At 40.7% G+C, this 21,126-nt stretch overlaps 1 protein-coding gene across 1 annotated transcript in view; it reads left to right on the top strand.

The window, feature by feature from the left end:
- The window catches only part of DSCAM (DS cell adhesion molecule), a 684,538-nt gene that overhangs the window by 362,004 nt on the left and 301,408 nt on the right, over positions 1-21,126 (top strand). Inside the window, exons 6-8 of the mRNA XM_068969386.1 lie at positions 692-967; positions 11,583-11,879; positions 12,615-12,890. Of these exons, the coding sequence (XP_068825487.1) occupies positions 692-967; positions 11,583-11,879; positions 12,615-12,890 (849 nt within the window). The remainder of the gene's footprint in view (positions 1-691; positions 968-11,582; positions 11,880-12,614; positions 12,891-21,126) is intronic.

The following is a 21,126-nucleotide window of genomic DNA, read 5'->3' as shown; positions in this document are numbered from 1 at the left end:
GAGTTTGCTCAGACTATTGTCCATTGAGTCAATGATGCCATCCAGCCATCTCATCCTCTGTTGCCCCCTTCTGCTGCTGCTTTCAGTCTTTCCCAGCATCAGGATCTTTCCTAATAAATTGGCTGTTCACATCAGGTGGCCAAAGTATTGGAGCTTCAACTTCAGCATCAGTTCCTCCAGTGAATAGTCAGTGTTGATTTCCTTGCAGTCCAAGGGACTCTCCAGAGTCTTCTCTAGCACCACAGTTTGAAAGCATTGATTCTTTGGTGCTCAGCCTTCTTTATGGTCCAATTCTCACATTGGTAAATGACTGCTGGAAAAACCATAGCTTTGACTCTATGGACTTTTGTTGACAAAGTGATGTCTCTGCTTTTTAATCTGCTGTCTAGGTTTGTCAAAGCTTTTCTTCCAAGGAGCAACTGTCTTTTGCTTTCATGTCTGCAGTCACCATCCAAGCTAGTACAAAATTAAGACTGTATAACTTACATAAATCCTATTAACTTAACAGCTCAATTTAATATCTTTCACTATTCAGTGCTCTGTATGAGGGAAAAACCTACCTTGACATATTGTCAAATGGCCAAAAATGTTGTGAAGATACATTTTGCCTTTTCAAAAGTCCATCTTGTTGAAATATTCTCTACATGTGTGATGATTTTACCTTCTTTTTTTCTCTTCCCCGAAACTCCAGAGCCACTGAAAGCTACCATCAGCCCCAGGAAAGTTAAAAGCAGTGTGGGCAGCCAGGTTTCCTTGTCCTGCAGCGTGACTGGAAGTGAGGACCAGGAACTCTCCTGGTACCGAAATGGTGAAATACTCAACCCCGGAAAAAATGTGAGGATTACAGGGATCAACCACGAAAACCTTATAATGGATCACATGGTCCGAAGTGACGGGGGAGCCTACCAGTGTTTTGTGCGCAAGGACAGGCTGTCCGCTCAAGACTTTGTGCAGGTGGTCCTTGAAGGTCAGTGGGCCTTGTTACAGGGTTCAGCTGAAAAAAAGAACCCAAACCCAGAGCACTCAAAAGCAAGAGCAAAGGGTGAAGCGGAGCTCATAACTCTTTAAAGACTTCTGTCTGATCAGCTAGTAACTCTCCTCTAGTTTTCTAGCTCATTTGGCAAATAAAAGATTAATTTCTGATGAAGTGATCACTGTTTCTAGTAGAAGTAACATAAATAACATGATTTAACATAAAGTCAAGTAACAGAAATGCTGCTTACTCAGTGTTTAAAGTTACTTGGCAAGATATGGACCAAAGAGACTTGAGACTGATGGATGGGTGGCGAATCCATTGTCCTCTTGACCAGGCGTTCTCAGGGCTGCTAGGCTGGGTGGGCTGCTGTATGCACTGTAGGATGCTGAGTGGAGTCTCACCTCTATCGGCTAAATGCTCGCAGTGCCTCCTTCCAGTTATGACGAACAAGGGTCCTTTGGGGGAGCAAAATAGCCCCCCTTCAAAGTTCATAAGCACAACCTTGGATGCAACACTTAGAGCAACATTTCAACGTAGTGTTTTGTGGACTGTAAAAATGGCATCTGGGTTGTAGAGTTGTCCCAGTTTGGGTCCCGAGAGTCACAGATTTAGGTGAATGGAATTTTTGAAGAATTGCCTTGTGTTATCATAATGAGTTTTAGGCTGTTTTTTAACTGCCTACTGCTTACTTACATCTTCAAGCTTATCAATCAACCAGGGAAAGACACTGTCCAGGTAACATTCAAGCAAGAGACATGTTTATCACTAGATAATTTTTGAACTAGCTTTTATCTGTAAATTTGCATGTCTTGTTTGAAATTGTGCTGTTATATATAATTTAAAATTCATCTGTTATCAACTGATTAAAATAACTACATGACTTTCATGTAGCCTAAATCAGGGGAAAAGAAAATCCATGTAATATGAAAATAAGTTTAAATATCTCTTGATGCTAAGAGTCTATTTCTCGTATTACTGTTTTAACCTCAGCTAATTTTTAAGAAGAAACGGGCTTAGGATAACATTCTTATTTTGATTCAAGCAGTTTCTTGCAGACAGTGAGCATTTTAGAGCACAGGTGAAGGTAGCTGAAAGCACGGTACTCATATTAAAAGCCTGACGCTGTGTTTCCATAATTAAGTGCAGAAAGTAATCAATTTGCACAGAGCCGGTTTGCAAATGGCAATGCCCTGCAGTCCTCACATAGTCACTATTTTTAGATTCTTTGTAGAAAAGGGAGAGATTACCGGTCTAGGCCTTGTTACCTTGGAAACCACCTCGTGTGACTAAGAAAACCTAAGGAGCATATTGATAATCCATAATAATGTCAAAAGAGGTGAGGTTATCAGAGAGTGAGAGCAAGAAAGATTTCAAAGACACTCCAGTCTCACTGGGAAAATAATGTCTGCTTTAATCTCCAAAAAAGCCTGTCACTTGAATAAAAAGAGGGGTGAGAGGAGCCCACTGTGCCCACTCACAGATTTATTTGTTGCCTGTCAGTTTCTGTTCAGGACAAGAAGCTTCACTTTTTTTTTTTTTTTCCTCATCTGAGAAATGGCAGTGCTAATGTCGCCAAAGAGAGCAGAAATGGAATTACAAACACATACCCAGTAACTGCCTTAAGATGGTGTCTAACTAGACTCTTGTTATGATATAACATCCTGTAACCGCTATGAATTAACTGATTATAAAAACTCACAATACTATCAACTACGAATGGCCACTGATGTAATGTAGAGTTTTGGAATATTTCCTGAGGACAAAGAAACTGGAAAGGAAGTTTAAAGAAACTGGAACTAATAATTACAGGTTCAAGATCAGACCAGAACACCTAGAAAGTGAAATCATAAAAAAGAAGAACAGGTCTTATTTCTGGAAATTATGGAGTAGTGTGTATCATACTAACCTGCGAGAAGATGAAAATAATGAACTTTGGGAAAAGCAAAATAATTTACAGACCCTATGGAAATACCCAAAAGCAGGCAGAAAGAATTTGACCTTTGAAAGAAGGGGGAAATATCGGTAATTTTCTACACAAATATCACATTTCCCCTGAGGATATTTTCCAGTGCTAGTGGGGTGGGGCTTCACAGCTGGTGCTAGTGGTAAAGAATCTTCCTGCCAACGTAGGAGACATAAGAGATAAGGGTTCGATCCTTGGGCCATGAAGATCCCCTGGAGAAGGAAATGGCAACCACTTCAGTATTCTTGCCTGAAGAATCCCATGGACAGAGGAGCCTGGCAGGTCCATAGAGTTGCAAAGAATTACACATGACTGAGCACACACACACAGTCTTAATGAGATTGAAATGAATTTTTTTTTAATTTATTGTTTTCAACATTCAAAAACCCCATCAATATGCATGACTACATCTATCAAACATAGTTTTTAAAAGTTAAAACCAAATAAAGATATTTTCAATAAACAAAAGCTTGTGAAGAGCATGATGCCAGAAGTCCTGCATGCTAAGAAACAGTAAATGAAACCATTCATGATGAAGAGAATGACATGACTCTGGAAATTCAGGTAGAAATAAAGTACATGAAAAATGACAGATGTGTCGGTAACCATTTAGCAAAATTGTTTTCTCATTTAATTTTTCTAAATCAGTTCAGTTCAGTTGCTCAGTCATGTCCAACTCTCTGTGACAATATGAACCACAGCACACCAGGCCTCCCTGTCCATCACCAACTCCTGGAGTCCACCCAAACCCATGTCCATTGAGTCAGTGATGCCATGCAACCATCTCATCCTCTGTTGTCCCATTCTCCTCTGGCCCTCAATATTTCCCAGCATCAGGGTCTTTTCCAATGAGTCAGCTCTTCACATCAGGTGGCCAAGTACTGGAGTTTCAGCTTCAGCATCAGTCCTTCCAATGAACACCCAGGACTGATTTCCTTTGGGATGGACTGTTTGGATCTCCTTGCAGTCCAAGGGACTCTCAAGAGTCTTCTCCAACACCACAGTTCAAAAGCATCAATTCTTTGGTGCTCAGTTTTCTTTACAGTCCAACTCTCATCCATACATGACCAATGGAAAAACCATAGCCTTGACTAGACAGACTTGTGTTGGCAAAGTAATGTCTCTGCTTTTCAATATGCTATCTAGGTTTGTCATAACTTTCCTTCCAAGGAGTAAGCATCTTTTCATTTCATGGCTGCAATCACCATCTGCAGTGATTTTGGAGCCCCCCAAAATAAAGTCAGCCACTGTTTCCACTGTTTCCCCATCTATTTCGCATGAAGTGATGGGACCAGATGCCATGATCTTAGTTTGCTAAATGTTGAAATTTAAGCCAACTTTTTCACTCTCCTCTTTCACTTTCTTTTTTTTTTTTTCCCCTCTTTCACTTTCATCAGGAGGCTTTTTAGTTCCTCTTCACTTTCTGCCATAAGGGTGGTGTCATCTGCATATCTGAGGTTATTGATATTTCTCCTGGCAATCTTGATTCCAGCATGTGCTTCTTCCAGCCCAGCATTTCTCATGATGATACTCTGCATATAAGTTAAATAAGCAGAGTGACAATATACAGCCTTGACATACTCCTTTTCCTATTTGGAACCAGTCTGTTGCTCCATGTCCAGTTCTAACTGTTGCTTCCTGACCTGCATACAGATTTCTCAAGAGGCAGGTCAGGTGGTCTGGTATTCCCATCTCTTTCAGAATTATCCACAGTTTATTGTGATCCACACAGTCAAAGGCTTTGGCATAGTCAATAAAGCAGAAATAGATGTTTTTCTGGGACTCTCTTGCTTTTTTGATGATCCAGCAGATGTTGGCAATTTGATCTCTGGTTCCTCTGCCATTTCTAAATTCAGCTTATCTGGAATTTCACGGTTCATGTATTGCTGAAGCCTGGCTTGGAGAATTTTGAGCATTACTTTACTAGTGTGTGAGATGAGTGCAATTGTGCGGTAGTTTGAGCATTCTTTGGCATTAACTTTCTTTGGGGTTGGAATGAAAACTGACTTTTTCCAGTCTTGTGGCTACTGCTGAGCTTTTCAAATTTGTTGGCATATTGAGTGCAGCCTTTTCTCAGCATCATCTTCCAGGATTTGAAATAGCTCAGCTGGAATTCCATCTAGCTTTGTTCGTACTGATCCTTCCTAAGGCCCATTTGGCTTCACATTCCAGGATGTCTGGCTACAGGTGAGTGATCACACCATCATGATTATGTGAGTTATTAAGATCTTTGTTGTACAGTTCTGCTGTGTATTCTTGCCACATCTTCTTAATATCTTCTGCTTCTGTTAGATCCCTACCATTTCTTTCCTTTAATGAGCCCATGTTTGCCTGAAATGTTCCCTTGGTATCTCTAATTTTCTTGAAGAGATCTCTAGTCTTTCCCATTCTATTGTTTCCCTCTATTTCTTTGCACTGATCACTAAAAAAGGCTTTCTTATATCTCCTTGCTGTTCTTTGGAACTCTGCATCCAAATGGGTATATCTTTCCTTTTCTCCTTTGTTTCTCGCTTCTCTTATTTTTACAGCTATTTGTAAGGCCTCCTCAGACAGCCATTGTGCTTTTTCTCATTTCTTTTCCTTAGGGATGGTCTTGATTCCTATCCTCTGTACAGTCTCACGAACCTCCATCCATAGTTCATCAGGCACTCTGTCTATCAGATCTAGTCCCTTAAATCTATTTCTCACTTCCACTGTATAGTCATAAGGAATTTGATTTAGGTCATACCTGAATGGTCTAGTGGTTTTCCCCACTTTCTTCAATTTCAGTCTTTGGCAATAAGGAGTTCATGATCTGAGCCACAGTCAGCTCCCAGTCTTGTTTTTGCTGATTGTATAGAGCTTCTCCATCTTTGGCTGCAAAGAATAGAATCAATCTGATTTCAGTGTTGACCATCTGGTGATGTCCATGTGTAGAGTCTTCTCTTGTGTTGTTGGAAGAGGGTGTTTGCTATGACCAGTGCATTCTCTTGGCAGAACTCTGTTAGCCTTTGTCCTGCTTCATTCTGTACTTCGGGCCAAATTTGCCTGTTACTCCAGGTGTTTCTTGACTTCCTACTTTTGCATTTTTCTAAATAGCAACTGACAAATTATAACATTACATCATTTTATTATAGTTTTTAGCATACATAAAATTACACAAAGGACAGAATATAAATTAAATTTTTGAGATTATCTGTTGCAAGATTCCTCCATTTTATCTGAATAACTGTAATTTTAACTTCTCATAGGTGATTAAAACTATAAAATTTGCATATACACACTCATTAATATACATATAATGAAAATGAAAAGGCAAGTATGAAATGAGAGAAAATATTTAGTACAAACATTTATATATAATGTATAGTATATATATACATATGTCTGACAAACATTATGTGTAATTTAATCTGACCTGAAAGTGTTTGTTGCTCAGTTGTGTCCAACTCGTTGTGACCCCATGGACTGTAGCCTGTCAGGCTCCTCTGTAGGATTTTCCAGGCAAGAATACTGGAATGGGTTCCTATTTCCTTCTCCAAGGGATCTTCCCAACCCAGGGATTGAATTCGAGTCTCCTTCATCACAGGCAGACTCTTTACTGTCTGAGCCACCAGGGATATAATCTGGTCTACATACATGTAAAAGTAAATTTGTACCAACTTGTGTATATGTGTGTATATTCATCATATTCGGTTTGTATGTGTATATTATACATATACATGTATTCAGTAGACATAAAGAACTGCTACCAATCAATACCAAAGAAAAATAGTGTAACATAAAAATGGAAAAAAAGATTTGAACAGACATTTCATGAAAGGAAATACACAAATGGCCAATAAACACACAAAAAAACCAATAGTACTTCCACAGCATTTGTCATGGAGAAGGCAATGGCACCCCACTCCAGTACTCTTGCCTGGAAAATCCCATGGACGGAGGAGCCTGGTGGGCTGCAGTCCATGGGGTCGCTGGGAGTCGGACACGACTGAGCGACTTCACTTTCACTTTTCACTTTCATGCATTGGAGAAGGAAATGGCAACCCACTCCAGTGTTCTTGCCTGGAGACTCCCAGGGATGGGGGAGCCTGGCGGGCTGCCATCTCTGGGGTCGCACAGAGTCGGACACAACTGAAGTGACTTGGCAGCAGCAGCAGCAGCATTTGTCCAATAATGCAAAATCTGTATCTAATCACAAGGAAATAGCAAACTGGATTTGAACAACTGGCTACAAAGTAATTCTTCAAAAATGTCAAAGTCAAGAATTGAGTAGAAATTGAAAAATGTTACAGATTAAAAGAGACTAATGAGACACTGCAAATAAATGTAAGGTATGATAATGGTTGGACTGGGAAAAACAACTATAAGGGACATAACTGGTCAATGGACAGACTCTGCATTAGATAACACCACGGTTCCAAAGTTGCAGCTCCTAATTTTACTAACTGTACTCTGGTTGTGACAGAGTACATGTAGGGCACACACAAACATGATTGGAAGCCAAGAACAGGCTGAAGTCATGCATGGTGATAGAAATCCGAAGAGTGCACGTGATGCGTAGAGACTGCTGGAAAGAACCCCTGGCAACATGCTGGGAGGCGGTAGAAATGACTCTTATCCCCTTCATTTTGTGCTTCAGTTCAGTTCAGTCGCTCAATCATGTCTGACTCTTTGCGACCCCATGAACTGCAGCACGCCAGGCCTCCCTGTCCAACACCAACTCCCAGAGTTCACCCTAACTCATGTCCATTGAGTCGGTGATGCCATCCAGCCATCTCATCCTCTGTCGACCCCTTCTCCTCCTACCCCCAATCCCTCCCAGCATCAGAGAGTCTTTTCCAGTGAGTCAACTCTTCGCATGAGGTGGCCAAAGTACTGGAGTTGCAGCTTTAGCATCATTCCTTCCAATGAACACCCAGGACTGATCTCCTTTAGAATGGACTGGTTGGATCTCCTTGCAGTCCAAGGGACTCTCAAGAGTCTTCTCCAACACCACAGTTCAAAAGCATTAATTCTTCGGCACTCAGATTTCTTCACAGTCCAACTTTCACATCCATACATGACTACTAGAAAAACCATAGCCTTGACTAGATGGATCTTTGTTGGCAAAGTAATGTCTCTGCTTTTGAAAAACCATAGCCTTGACTAGATGGACCTTTGTTGGCAAAGTAATGTCTCTGCTTTTGAATATGCTATCTAGGTTGGTCATAACTTTCCTTCCAAGGAGTAAGTGTCTTTTCATTTCATGGCTGCACTCACCATCTGCAGTGATATTGGAGCCCAGAAAAATAAAGTCTGACACTGTTTCCACTGTTTCCCCATCTATTTCCCATGACGTGATGGGACCAGATGCCATGATCTTAGTTTTCTGAATGTTGAAATTTAAGCCAACTTTTTCACTCTCCTCTTTCACTTTCATCAAGAAGCTTTTTAGTTCTTCTTCACTTTCTACCATAAGGCTGGTGTCATCTGCATATCTGAGGTTATTGATATTTCTCCCGGCAATCTTGATTCCAGCTTGTGCTTCTTCTAGCCCAGAGTTTCTCATGATGTACTCTGCATAGAAGTTAAATAAGCAGGGTGACTATATACAGCCTTGTGCTTACATAGGTGTTTTTATTTAACAAAACTCATTCTGTTGGTACTCTTAAGATACATTTAGCTGTGGGTAAACTTTATCTACAAAAATAAAGGCATAAGTGAAGAAAACTTTCCCAAATAGATTTTAAAATAAAACTTGACAGTTCAATGCTTAGTGTAAAAATCAGTTGAAAGAAATTTATAGCTAAACACCTCCTGACAAAATATGTTGAGTTGTAAGGTCAAATAAAATAGCTTCAACATTTTCAAGCATCAACAATTGGTCATATACACAGAATTATGATCAGAATGACATCTAACTTCTCTGTAAATTAAATGTAGAGCACATTGAAGTCATGTCTGCAGGGTTCTCAGGGCTAAAGTGCAGATTTTCTATGTTAATATTATGAAGTTATTTATGTCATCTTTGATAGGAAAAGAAAGATGTTTGTAACCTAAGAATCTGACCCTGAAAAAAATATACTTGAAAGCCTTCTTCAACCTCCCAAAATGTGAGCTGGAATGAAGTTAAGATTCAGCAATTTGCAAATGAAAAGATGGTGCAACACTTACCTTCAGTAATGGAATTGCAAGAGAGCTTTAGAATTTTTTTTCTGTTTTTTTAAAATAATTTATTTTTTACTGAAGGATAATTGCTTTACAGAATTTTGCTGTTTTCTGTCAAACCTCAACATGAATCAGCCATAGGTATATATAAATCCCTTCCCTTTTGTTTCTAACTTTTCTTTTGCTTATCTATGCTTTCAAATTTTCAGCAGTGAATACATGTAATTGTTATAATTTAAGTTAAAACATTAAAAAATATCTGTTAATCATTAACGTTCAATTTGCACCAATTAAAAAAAATATATCTCCACCATCAAGGTTTATTACTAGACACAGAAATCCAGTTACATGTGATCATAGTTCTGTAGAAAGGATATATTTATGCCTGGAAAAAAAAAGTGTCACAATGTTGATTTATATGCCTAAAGCTGGGAGATCCATTGGTAACTTTCCATTCTTTTGACTTTCACACATTTTCTCTAACATGTGTGTATCACTCTAATGTGTATGTGCTCAGTTGTATAGTCGTGTCGACTCTTTTTGACCCCATAGACGATAGCCGCCAGGCTTCTCTGGCCATGGGATTATCCAGGCAAAAATCCTGGAGTGTGTTGCCATTTCCTCCTCCAGGGGATCTTCCCGACCCAGGGATTGTACCTGTGTCTCTTGCATCTCCTGCATTAGCAGCAGATTATTTACCACTAGTGCCACCTGGGAGGTCCTGTATCTCTCTAATGGAGGCCTAATATACATTAAAAAAAATGCATTTGTTGTTACTAGCATATAACTTTGGGCTTCTCTGGTAGCTCAGCTGGTAAAAAAGCTGCCTGCAATGCAGGAGACCTGGGTTCAATACCTGGGCTGGGAAGATCCCCTGGAGCAGGGCATGACATCCCACTCCAGTATTCTTGTTTGGAGAATCCCCATGGACAGAGGAGCTTGGCAGGCTACAGTCCATGAGCTCACAAAGGTCGTACGTGACTGAGTGACTAAGCACAGGACCCCACATAGAATACAACCTTAAGGAGGTATTTTAATACATGATTAAAAAAAATAATGGAATATGAAATTTTGGTCTTTGTCAAAAACATTGGAAATTTCTGTGGAAACATTCCTAAGATTAATCTCCTTGTTTTCCTGGGACAGTCATGAGTTGTGTCTGTTCTCCTAGTATCAGTTTTATTCTCAGAAGTATCCCAGATAAATTAATGACCACCTTACTTACAATGAGCTTCCCTGGTGGCTCAGATGGTAAAGCATCTGCCTGCAATGCGAGAGACCCTGGTTCAATCCCTGGGTGGGGAAGATCTCCTGGAGAAAGAAATGGCAACCCACTCCAGTACTCTTGCCTGGAGAATCCCACGGACAGGGGGCCTGGTAGGCTACAGTCCATGGGGTTGCAAAGATGCAGGCATGACTGAGTGACTTCACTTTTCACTTTACTTATAATACTTACAGAATCTAAAGTATGACATAAATAAACTTATCCATGAATCAGGAACAGACTCACAGGCATAGAGAACAGACTGGTGGTTGCCACAGGGAAGGAGAGTCGGAGAGGGATGGATTGGGAGTTCAGGATTAGCAGATACAAACTATTTGTCAGTACATAAAGGGTGGATTCAATCGGCATGAGTTTGAGGAAACTCTGGGAGACAGTGAAAGACAGGGCAGCCTGGTGTGCTCCAGTCCCCGTGGTCGCAAAGATTTGGATATGACTGAGCGCCTGAACAACAACAAATAGGATGGATACACAGTGAAGTCCTACTGTATAGCCCTGGGAACTATACTCAGTATCCTGTGATAAGCAACAATGGAAAAGAATCTGAAAAATAACATATGTATGTATAACTGAATCACTTTGCTGTAGAGCAGAAACTAATAAATCAACTCTGCTTCAGTAAAATAACATTTTTACAAAAGAAAGAAAAGATACTTATGGAGACATTTAATAATACTGAAAGGGTCCAACTTGATATAGCTTTTACACAGGGCCTTCATGAAAATTCACATTCAGTTATCATTATTTATCATTAAAACTATAAAAGATGATTCCTTATGAGAAAATGACAGAGAAATAATCAATGTCTTAGTTCTTTCTTCCTCTAAACCATTCCCCATTGAGCAATCCCTAATTAACTGGGAGGAAGTAGAAAGCTAAATTAGCCATGGAGGTGGGTGAATTTCCTCTGTTTACAACTTTGGGTGGGGACATAACAGTTCTGAATTATAAACTTCTTGGGAGATGACATTCTCTATCATGAACATCTGAGTTGCATGATTATGACAATCAAGAAATAGAGGAGAGAGAGATTAAAGCTAGCTAAGTCTCCATTTACTTATTTTGAAACTGAAGTGTTGTCCTACGTGGAACTTAGCTTTATCAATAAAACCAGTCTTTTGAGGGGCGTTTGATAGCCACTCCACCCACCCTCTAATCATCCAATAGACATACTCGGAAGTCCTTTAATTATGCATATGTGCCACTTCCGTGCGTGGTTTGTCTTCCTGCAGATGGAACTCCCAAAATCATTTCCGCCTTTAGTGAGAAGGTGGTGAGTCCGGCCGAGGCCGTGTCCCTGATGTGCAACGTGAAGGGAACGCCACTGCCCACGATCACGTGGACCCTGGACGACGACCCCATCCTCAAGGGCGGCAGCCACCGCATCAGCCAGATGATCACGTCGGAGGGCAACGTGGTCAGCTACCTGAACATCTCCAGCTCTCAGGTCCGCGACGGGGGTGTCTATCGCTGCACGGCCAACAACTCGGCGGGCGTCGTCCTCTACCAGGCTCGAATAAACGTAAGAGGTGCTTGTCGAATCAACTCCTCAAAAAACACACATGACTCATTGTAGCGGAGAAGGAGGTTTCTGCATGCACTGAGCCCAGTCTTGGAATGCCAGACCGGATTAATGTCGCTTCCTTGTCTCCTGCCCTCTTGCTTCCCACTGAGGAATGGCAGTGACGGGATCACTGCTGGAAATGGCATTTTGGTTTCCTTAGTCAGCTTGTTCTCTTGTTTTACTCTTAAACTTGTCCTCTGGAGCTTTCTTTTCCTGGTTTATGCTCTGCATGCTCTCTCCTTCCTCCTCTTCTGTTCTACGACATTCTTCATGTACGTGGTACTTAACTTACATTCATAGTGCAACACGGCATAACCTCCATCCTCACAATCTATTTTACAGAGAGAGTTAAACAGCTGAATTGCTAACAGCGTCTCACCAGCTGAATATGATTGTTCGGTGCAGCTTGTTACTTTTTATTGATTAAATTGCCTTTTAGCCTATAATTCAAAATGTTTTAAATAGAAGTAGTTGATAATTAGCACTCTTTCAATTCATTTGAAGGCAATGAAATGAAAAGGAAAAGAAAAAAAAACCTTCTTCGTTGAAAATGCCAAATGCAGAAAAAAATTGCTGAATTGAAAAAGATGTCGTTACATGAAAACAAATACATTTTTAAACTCAAGGAAAAGTGTACTCATTTCCACACATGAATTGTACCCTTAAATTATTTTCAAGAGTTTCTCTTGTGTCTCTCCAGGGCCTGCAAGCATTCGACCAATGAAAAATATCACAGCAATAGCCGGACGGGACACATACATTCACTGTCGTGTGATTGGCTATCCGTATTACTCCATCAAATGGTACAAGAACTCGAATCTGCTTCCTTTCAACCACCGCCAAGTGGCATTTGAGAATAATGGAACCCTAAAACTCTCCGATGTGCAGAAGGAAGTTGATGAGGGGGAGTACACCTGCAACGTGCTAGTCCAGCCCCAACTCTCCACCAGCCAGAGTGTCCACGTGACGGTCAAAGGTAAGGCTGTGCCCTCTGTCCCCACCCAAGTCACCATTGCTAAGTTTGTCCACTAAGAGTGAAATAATCTGAAAACCTGCATGTTCAGAATGAAGAATGATAAAGTGTATTAGACGTTCTGTTCTCTTCGCCAGTGCATCCTCACCGGACTGATGGTTAAGATAGTCTTCTTTCCACATGAATTTTTGGCTTGGTTTTCCAGAGGATGTGTGTTTTTATAATATCATAGAAAAAAAACATCATATCTAGTTGTCGGACAAATCATTATAAAACACTTAACTTTGTTTTTCTACAGTCTCCTGAAAGTAAGTTCTTTTAGAATCCACCTGGAAGAGATTTTGTGCAATGCGTAAAGACTTCGCACAAAATAAATGAGCAGATCAAAGGAAAAATATAGGAATGAACTGAATGGACAACCCCACAGAAAAATTTTCTAGACTTTTATATTTTTCTTTGCATCATGACATCATGATGTGGACAGTCATGAAATCTAACCATCAGGATGAATTTTGGTGATCATGCAGCTCAACACCAGCCTCCTTGTCATGTGGTTAAGCTGCATGTCTGAGCTGCCCAGTTACCTCCCTAGGTACCAACAACTGTCTTTTAGTGTCTTGGCTGCAAAACTTCATAGCTTTTCTATGGTCCTCCCCAGTCATTGTTAGTTTATCTATTTAGGGACACCTATAAATTCTCATACACACACGCACTCTCACATAATGTAATGTATTACTTGGTGTATGTTATGAAACATATGGTTTCCCTTGTGTCTCCGTGGTAAAGAATCTACCTGCCAATGCAGGAGACATGGGTTCAATCCCTGGTCCAGGAAGATCCCTTGGAGAAGGAAATGGCAACCCACTCCAGTATTCTCGCCTGGAGAATCCCATGGACAGAGGAACCTGGTGAATTACAGTCCATAGAGTTCACAAACATTCAAACGTGACTTGGCAACTGAACAATAACAACAGTGTAATGTATTTATATTAATACATGTACATACACCTGCACATGAATAATTTTGAATTTTTAAACAACTGCATATCTTAAGAGTTTTCTCAAATCATTAGAAATTCTTGGCAAGCCAGATTGGTCATAGCTGCAGGAAACTTCATTTTGTGATTTATTTCTTGACCCATGATGAATGGAATATCTACTCTATGTCCAGCAGGTCAATACCTTAGAAAATAAGCCCTATTTGATGGTTAAGAATTTTCCCCAGAAGAAACCAACCCCAGGGATAAAAAGAAACCAAGCAAAGAATGTCGATAGGGAGGATGCAGGGACGGGCCAGATGGAAGGAGGCTGTGAGCTGTGACAATCAGGTCGGGAGACAGGAAGCGGAATGCCCTCCCAATAAAGATGATGTAAAACCAAAGACAGCTATCAAACTTTGTTGGTGTTCAGTCGCTCAGTCTTGTTCGACTCTTTGCAACCCCACGGACTACAGCACGCCAGGTCTCCCTGCCTTCACCCTCTCCTAGAGTTTGCTCAGACTCACGTCCATTGAGTCGGTGATGCCATGCAACTGTTTCATTCTCTGTCATCCTTCTCCTCCTGTCTTCCGTCTTTCAGAGCATGAGGGTCTTTTCCAATGAGTTGGCTGTTCACACCAGGTGGCCAAATTATTGGAGCTTCTACTTCAGCATCAGTCCTTTCAATGAGTATTCAGAGTTGATTTCCTTTAGGATTGACTGGTTTGATCTCCTTGCACTTCAGGGGACTCTATGAAACTTTACCACAGCCAAATGATCAAAGCCAGAGTCATTCCTGGCTGTCTCTAATGACAGCAGAGTAGATGACAAAGTAGATGTGCCCACGGACCCTGCCATAGGAAAATATCACACACTAACAAAAATTTTATTAGAAAGACTTTAAACAATGGGCTTACCAAGAAGCTGGGAATACAAAACTTGCTAAAGAAATCTGTGTCCCACTGGTATTCATTCATCGTAAGTTAACATTTTGTGCACACGTCTGGGCAAAGGGGAATTCCTAGGTGGCTCAGTGGTAAAGAACCTGCCTGCCAGTGCAGGAGACTCAGGAGATGCAGGTTCAGTCCCTGGATCAGGAAGATCCCCTGTAGGAGGAAATGGCAACTCACTCCAGTATTCTTGCCTGGAGAATCTGTCGGACAGAGGAACCTGGAGGGCTATAGTCTATAGGGTTGCGAAGAGTCGACTACGGCTGAGTGGCGGAGCATGTGGCCGAGGAGAGGGTATATGTTCTTGTTGTCCAATCACTAAGCCACGTCTGACTCTTTGGGACCTCTTGGACTGCAGCATCCCAGGCTTCCCTGTATTTCACTCTCTTCCTGAGTTTGGTCAAATTCATGTTCATTGAGCAGGTGATGCTATCTAACCATCTCATTCTCTGCCACCTCTTTCTCCTCTTGCCTTTATACTTTTTGTTTATTGTTGCTTCAGAACATGCTTTCTTATATTTCAAGGAGCAATGTCTAAACTAAACACAGTTCTGTCTATTAATACTACAGTATATCCCACTTTTATTGAATTTTATTTTTGTGTAGACAAATAAAATGATGAAGCCTGCTTATACCTCTTAGGGCTTCCCAGGGAAAAAATAATAAATTCTGGTTTCCTTTATGTCAACCTAGGGCTTACTTCTTAGAAGTAGTCATATTCACATTCATTGCCCTCTCACAAAGATATTTAAAATAATTCAAGATACCACTTGCTTTTCTTTCTTAAGATGATATCTGACTTTCAGCATTTGGTAACAGTTAGTAAATTAATGATTTTAGCCTTTCTTCAGATGTCAGTGGAAAGGTTGTAACCAAATTAACTTCTGAGCATTTAAATAGGAATTTTAAAATGTTTTGAAATGAAATATGTAAATTAAATCACACTCCAGTGGTCAGGTTTGTAGTCCATCAAAGCTTTTAAAAACTAGTAACCTTTGCTCTTTTCAATTATGATGAGTTACGATAAGAGAGAGATAAGGAATTGACTGAATTACAGGAAAAGACTGAGGTTTCTGACTCTCCCTGTAGATCAGGACTGGAAGAGTCTTTCTCATTTTATTCATGTATATACAGCTCCATTACCTTTGCAGTTAAATTGCACAGTGAATATTATTGTATTCAGATAATTTTAGAGCAGCAAATATGATACCTAAAAATTTGGCTTCATTTGGAAATGGGCCCAATTGTTTCCACTAATAATGCTGAAAAGTGTAAACCAAATCATTTTTATCTTACGTCCCAGAGGTTCTCCTCTAACACTGAATAGAGTAGTGTGTGTGTGAGTCAGTATGTGGCTGTGAATGTGTGTGTGTGTTTAGATGACACTGGAAGCAATACTGTTTTTCAATCATATCTTCTTTTTTGCTTTTTTCCTTCCTTCATTTATATTGTATCATATGATTGGAAAAACAATTTTAAAAACCTCAGAAACCAATATAAATAGCATTAATCATTAATAATGCCTGAGACTTAAGTTCTAAAATACATTAACGAGAAGCTTGGGGCTTCACTGCTCGCTCAGTGACAAAGAATCCACCTGCCAGTGTAGGTGACCCAGGTTCAATCCCTGGTTTGGGAGGATCTCCTGGAGAAGGAAATGGCAACCCACTCCAGTATTCTTGCCTAGAGAATCCTATGGACAAAGGAGCCTGGTGGGCAACAGTCCATGGGTCCACAGAGTTGGACTCGACTAAGCGACTAAACCTCCACAATTTTGCTGCCTTCAAACATGCAGGGAGAAATGAAAGTCAGAATCCCTTCTTTCACTCCATTTCAATTTAACAAGTAGTGTTATATTTAACACATTTCAAAGCTTTTCTTGCCCCATTTTAGGTGCCACATTGAATTTGAACAGTGCCTAATTGAGTGTTCTAATTGCTAGGGACCAACACTGCCAGAAAGTTAATTGGCTGCTAGGTAAAAATGTCACCTTCTATTTGTATTTATGTAAAACTTTGTCATTTACAAAACACTTTTATAATTGTAACCGTAATTAATACTCACAGTGACTCTGTAATGTAGATAAAACATCAGCAGAGAAAGAGAATAGGAGAGAGCAGGGAACTTGCTCAGAGTTGCCTGGTAATGTATTCAAGACTCGAATACACATCTCTACTTTCCAGTTAGCACTCCACAGTGTGTTACCAAAAAGCAATTCACATCGCAGTGGGAAGCTGGGATTAATGTGAGGAGACATTAAGTCAAAAAACCTAGAAAGAAAGCTATTTTAAAAGCTGAGAAAGAATATTATTTTAGAAGTAAGGGCATGTGATACAGGGCACCTAATTTAAGAGAGAAAGATAATTAATTAAATTGAAGCGATGAAAGAGAAGAAATGGATTTGGTGAGGGAGGGTGAGTAAGAACCAGAAATGACTCCAGAAGTTCTAGCCTGGACGATGGAAAAGTGAAGAGAGGGAGTCTGAAATGGTCATGGCTTGGGAAAGTCTTATGAAGAAAAAGGTGTTAGGGTCACATGTCTGTGGACGATGATTTTGGATTCTGACTGGGGGAACTTTGAAATATGCGTTTGGTGAGTGGGCTGATATGAGTACATCTTTCCTTTTCTCCTTTGCCTTTTGCTTCTCTTCTTTTCACGCTATTTAAAAGGCCTCCTCAAACATCCATTTTGCCTTTTTGTATTTCTTTTTCTTGGGGATGGTCTTGATCCCTGCCTCCTGTACAATGTTACGAACCTCCATCCATAGTTCTTCAGGCACTCTGCCTATCAGACCTAATCCCTTAAATCTATTTCTCACTACCACTGTATAGTCATAAGGGATTTGATTTAGGTCATACCTGAATGGTCTAGCGGTTTTCTCCACTTTCTTCAATTTCAGCCTGAATTTGGCAATAAGGGCTTCATGATGTGAGCCACAGTCAGCTCCCAGTCTTGTTTTTGCTGGCTGTATAGAACTTCTCCATCTTTGGCTGCAAATAATATAATAGAGTTAATACAGTTTTGCTAAGAGAATGCACTGGTCATAGCAAACACCCTCTTCCAACAACACAAGAGAGGACTCTACACATGGACATCACCAGATGGTCAACACCGAAATCAGATTGATTGTGTTCTTTGCAGCCAAAGATGGAAAAGCTCTAAACAGTCAGCAAAAACAAGACCGGGAGCAGACTGTGGCTCAGATCATGAACTCCTTATTTCCAATGTTAGACCTAAATTGAAGAAAGTAAGGAAAACCACTAGACCATTCAGTTCAGTTCAGTTCACTTTGGTTGCACAGTCGTGTCCTACTCTTTGTGACCCCATGAATCGCAGCACACCAGGCCTCCCTGTCCATCACCAACTCCTGGAGATCCCTCAGACTCACGTCCATCGAGTCCGTGATGCCATCCAGCCATCTCATCCTCAGTCATCCTGTTCTCCTCCTGCCCCCAATCCCTCCCAGCATCAGAGTCTTTTCCAATGAGTCAACTGTTCGCATGAGGTGGCCAGAGTACTGGAGTTTCAGCTTTAGCATCATTCCTTCCAAAGAAATTCCAGGGTTGAGCTCCTTCAGAATGGACTGGTTGGATCTCCTTGCAGTCCAAGGGACTCTCAAGAGTCTTCTCCAACACCACAGTTCAAAAGCATCAATTCTTTGGCACTCAGCTTTTTTCACAGTCCAACTCTCACATCCATACATGACCACTGGAAAAACCATAGCCTTGACTAGACGGACCTTATTCGGCAAAGTAATGTCTCTGCTTTTGAATATGCTATCTAGGTTGGTCATAACTTTCCTTCCAAGGAGTAAGCGTCTTTTAATTTCATGGCTGCAGTCACCATCTGTAGTGATTTTGGAGCCCAGAAAAATAAAGTCTGACAGTGTTTCCACTGTTTCCCCATCTATTTCCCATGGAGTGATGGGACCGGATGCCATGATATTTGTTTTCTGAATGTTGAGCTTTAAGCCAACTTTTTCACTCTCCTCTTTCACTCTCTTCAAGAGGCTTTTTAGTTCCTCTTCACATCTGCTTATCTGAGGTTATTGATATTTCTCCTGGCAATCTTGATTCCAGCTTGTGCTTCTTCCAGCCCAGTGTTTCTCATGATGTACTCTGCATATAAGTTAAATAAGCAGGGTGACAATATACAGCCTTGACGTACTCCTTGTCCTATTTGGAACCAGTCTGTTGTTCCATGTCCTGTTCTAACTGTTGCTTCCTGACCTACATACAGGTTTCTCAAGGCATGACCTAAATCAAATCCGTTATGATTTTACAGTCAAAGGGAGAACTAGATTTAAGGGACTAGATCTGATAGACAGAGTGCCTGATGAACTATGGACAGAGGTTCGTGACATTGTACAGGAGACAGGGATCAAGGTGATCCCATGGAAAAGAAATGCAAAAAGGCAAAATGGCTGTCTGGGGAGGCCTTACAAATAGCTGTGAAAAGAAGAGAAGTGAAAAGCAAAGGAGAAAAGGAAAGATATAAGCATCTGAATGCAGAGTTCCAAAGAATAGCAAGAAGAGATAAGAAAGCCTTCTTCAGCGACCATTGCAAAGAAATAGAGGAAAACAACAGAATAGGAAAGACTAGAGATCTCTTCAAGAAAATCAGAGATACCAAGGGAACATTTCATGCAAACATGGGCTCAATAAAGGACAGAAAAGGCAGGGACCTAACAGAAGCAGAAGATACTAAGAAGAGGTGGCAAGAATACACAGAAGAACTGTACAAAAAAGATCTTCATGACCCAGATAATCACGATGGTTTGATCACTCACCTAGAGCCAGACATCCTGGAATGTGAAGTCAAGTGGGCCTTAGAAAGCATCACTATGAACAAAGCTAGTGGAGGTGATGGAATTCCAGTTGAGCTATTTCAAATCCTGAAAGATGATGCTTTGAAAGTGCTGCACTCAATATGCCAGCAAATTTGGAAAACTCAGCAGTGGCCACAGGACTGGAAAAGGTCAGTTTTCATTACAATCCCAAAGATAGGCAATGCCAAAGAATGTTCAAACTACCGCACAATTACACTCATCTCACACGCTAGTAAAGTAATGCTCAAAATTCTTCAAGGTAAGCTTCAGCAATATGTGAACTGTGAACTTCCAGATGTTCAAGCTGGTTTTAGAAAAGGCAGAGGAATGAGAGATCAAAATGCCAATATCCGCTGGATCATCGAAAAAGCAAGAAAGTTCCAGAAAAACATCTATTTCTAGATGTTTCTATGCCAAAGCCTTTGACTATGTGGATCACAATAAACTGTGGAAAGTTCTTCAAGATATGGGAATACCAGACCACCTGACCTGCCTCTTGAGAAACCTATATGCAGGTCAGGAAGCAACATTTTGAATTGGACATGGAACAACAGACTGGTTCCAAATAGGAAAAAGAGTATGTTGAGGCTGTATATTGTCACCATGCTTATTTAACTTATATGCAGAGTACATCATGAGAAATGCTGGGCTGGAAGAAGCACAGGCTGGAATCAAGATTGCCGGGAGAAAAATCAATAATCTCAGATATGCAGATGACACCACCCTTATGGCATAAAATGAAGAGGAACTAAAAAGCCTCTTGATGAAAATGAAAGAGGAGAGCTTAATGCTCAACATTCAGAAAACGAAGATCATGGCATCCGGTCCCATCACTTCATGGGAAATAGATGGTGAAACAGTGGAAACAGTGTCAGACTTTATTTTTTTGAGCTCCAAAATCACTGCAGATGGTGACTGCAGCCTTGAAATAAAAGACGCTTGCTCCTTAGGAAAAACTTTATAACCAACCCAGACAGCATATTAAAAAGCAGAGGCATTACTTTGCCAACAAAGGTCCATCTAGTCAAAGCTGTGATTTTTCCAGTGGTCATGTATGGATGTCAGAGTTGGAATATAAATAAAGCTGAGTGCCAAAGAATTGATGTTTTTGAAGTGGTGTTGGAGAAGGCTCTTGAGATTCCTTTGGACTGCCAGGAGATCCAACCAGTCCATTTGAAAGGAAATCAGTCCTGAATATTGGTTGGAAGAACTGATGCTGAAGCTGAACTCCAATATTTTGGCCACCTGATGCTAAGAACTGACTCATTTGAAAAGATCCTGATGCTAGGAAAGACTGAAGGTTGGAGAAGGGGACGACAGAGGATGAGAAGGCTGGATGGCATCGCTGACTCAATGGACATGAGTTTGAGTAAACTCTGGGAGTTGGTGATGGACAGGGAGGCCTGGTATGCTGCAGGCCATGGGGCTGCAAAGAGTTGGACATGACTGAGCAAATAAACTATAATGAGGTAAAATGGAGATGG

Source organism: Capricornis sumatraensis, chromosome 1 (genome assembly GCF_032405125.1).
Source record: "Capricornis sumatraensis isolate serow.1 chromosome 1, serow.2, whole genome shotgun sequence".
In the NCBI taxonomy this organism is placed as follows: Eukaryota; Metazoa; Chordata; class Mammalia; order Artiodactyla; family Bovidae; genus Capricornis; species Capricornis sumatraensis.
This window is presented reverse-complemented; position numbering and strand designations above follow the sequence as displayed.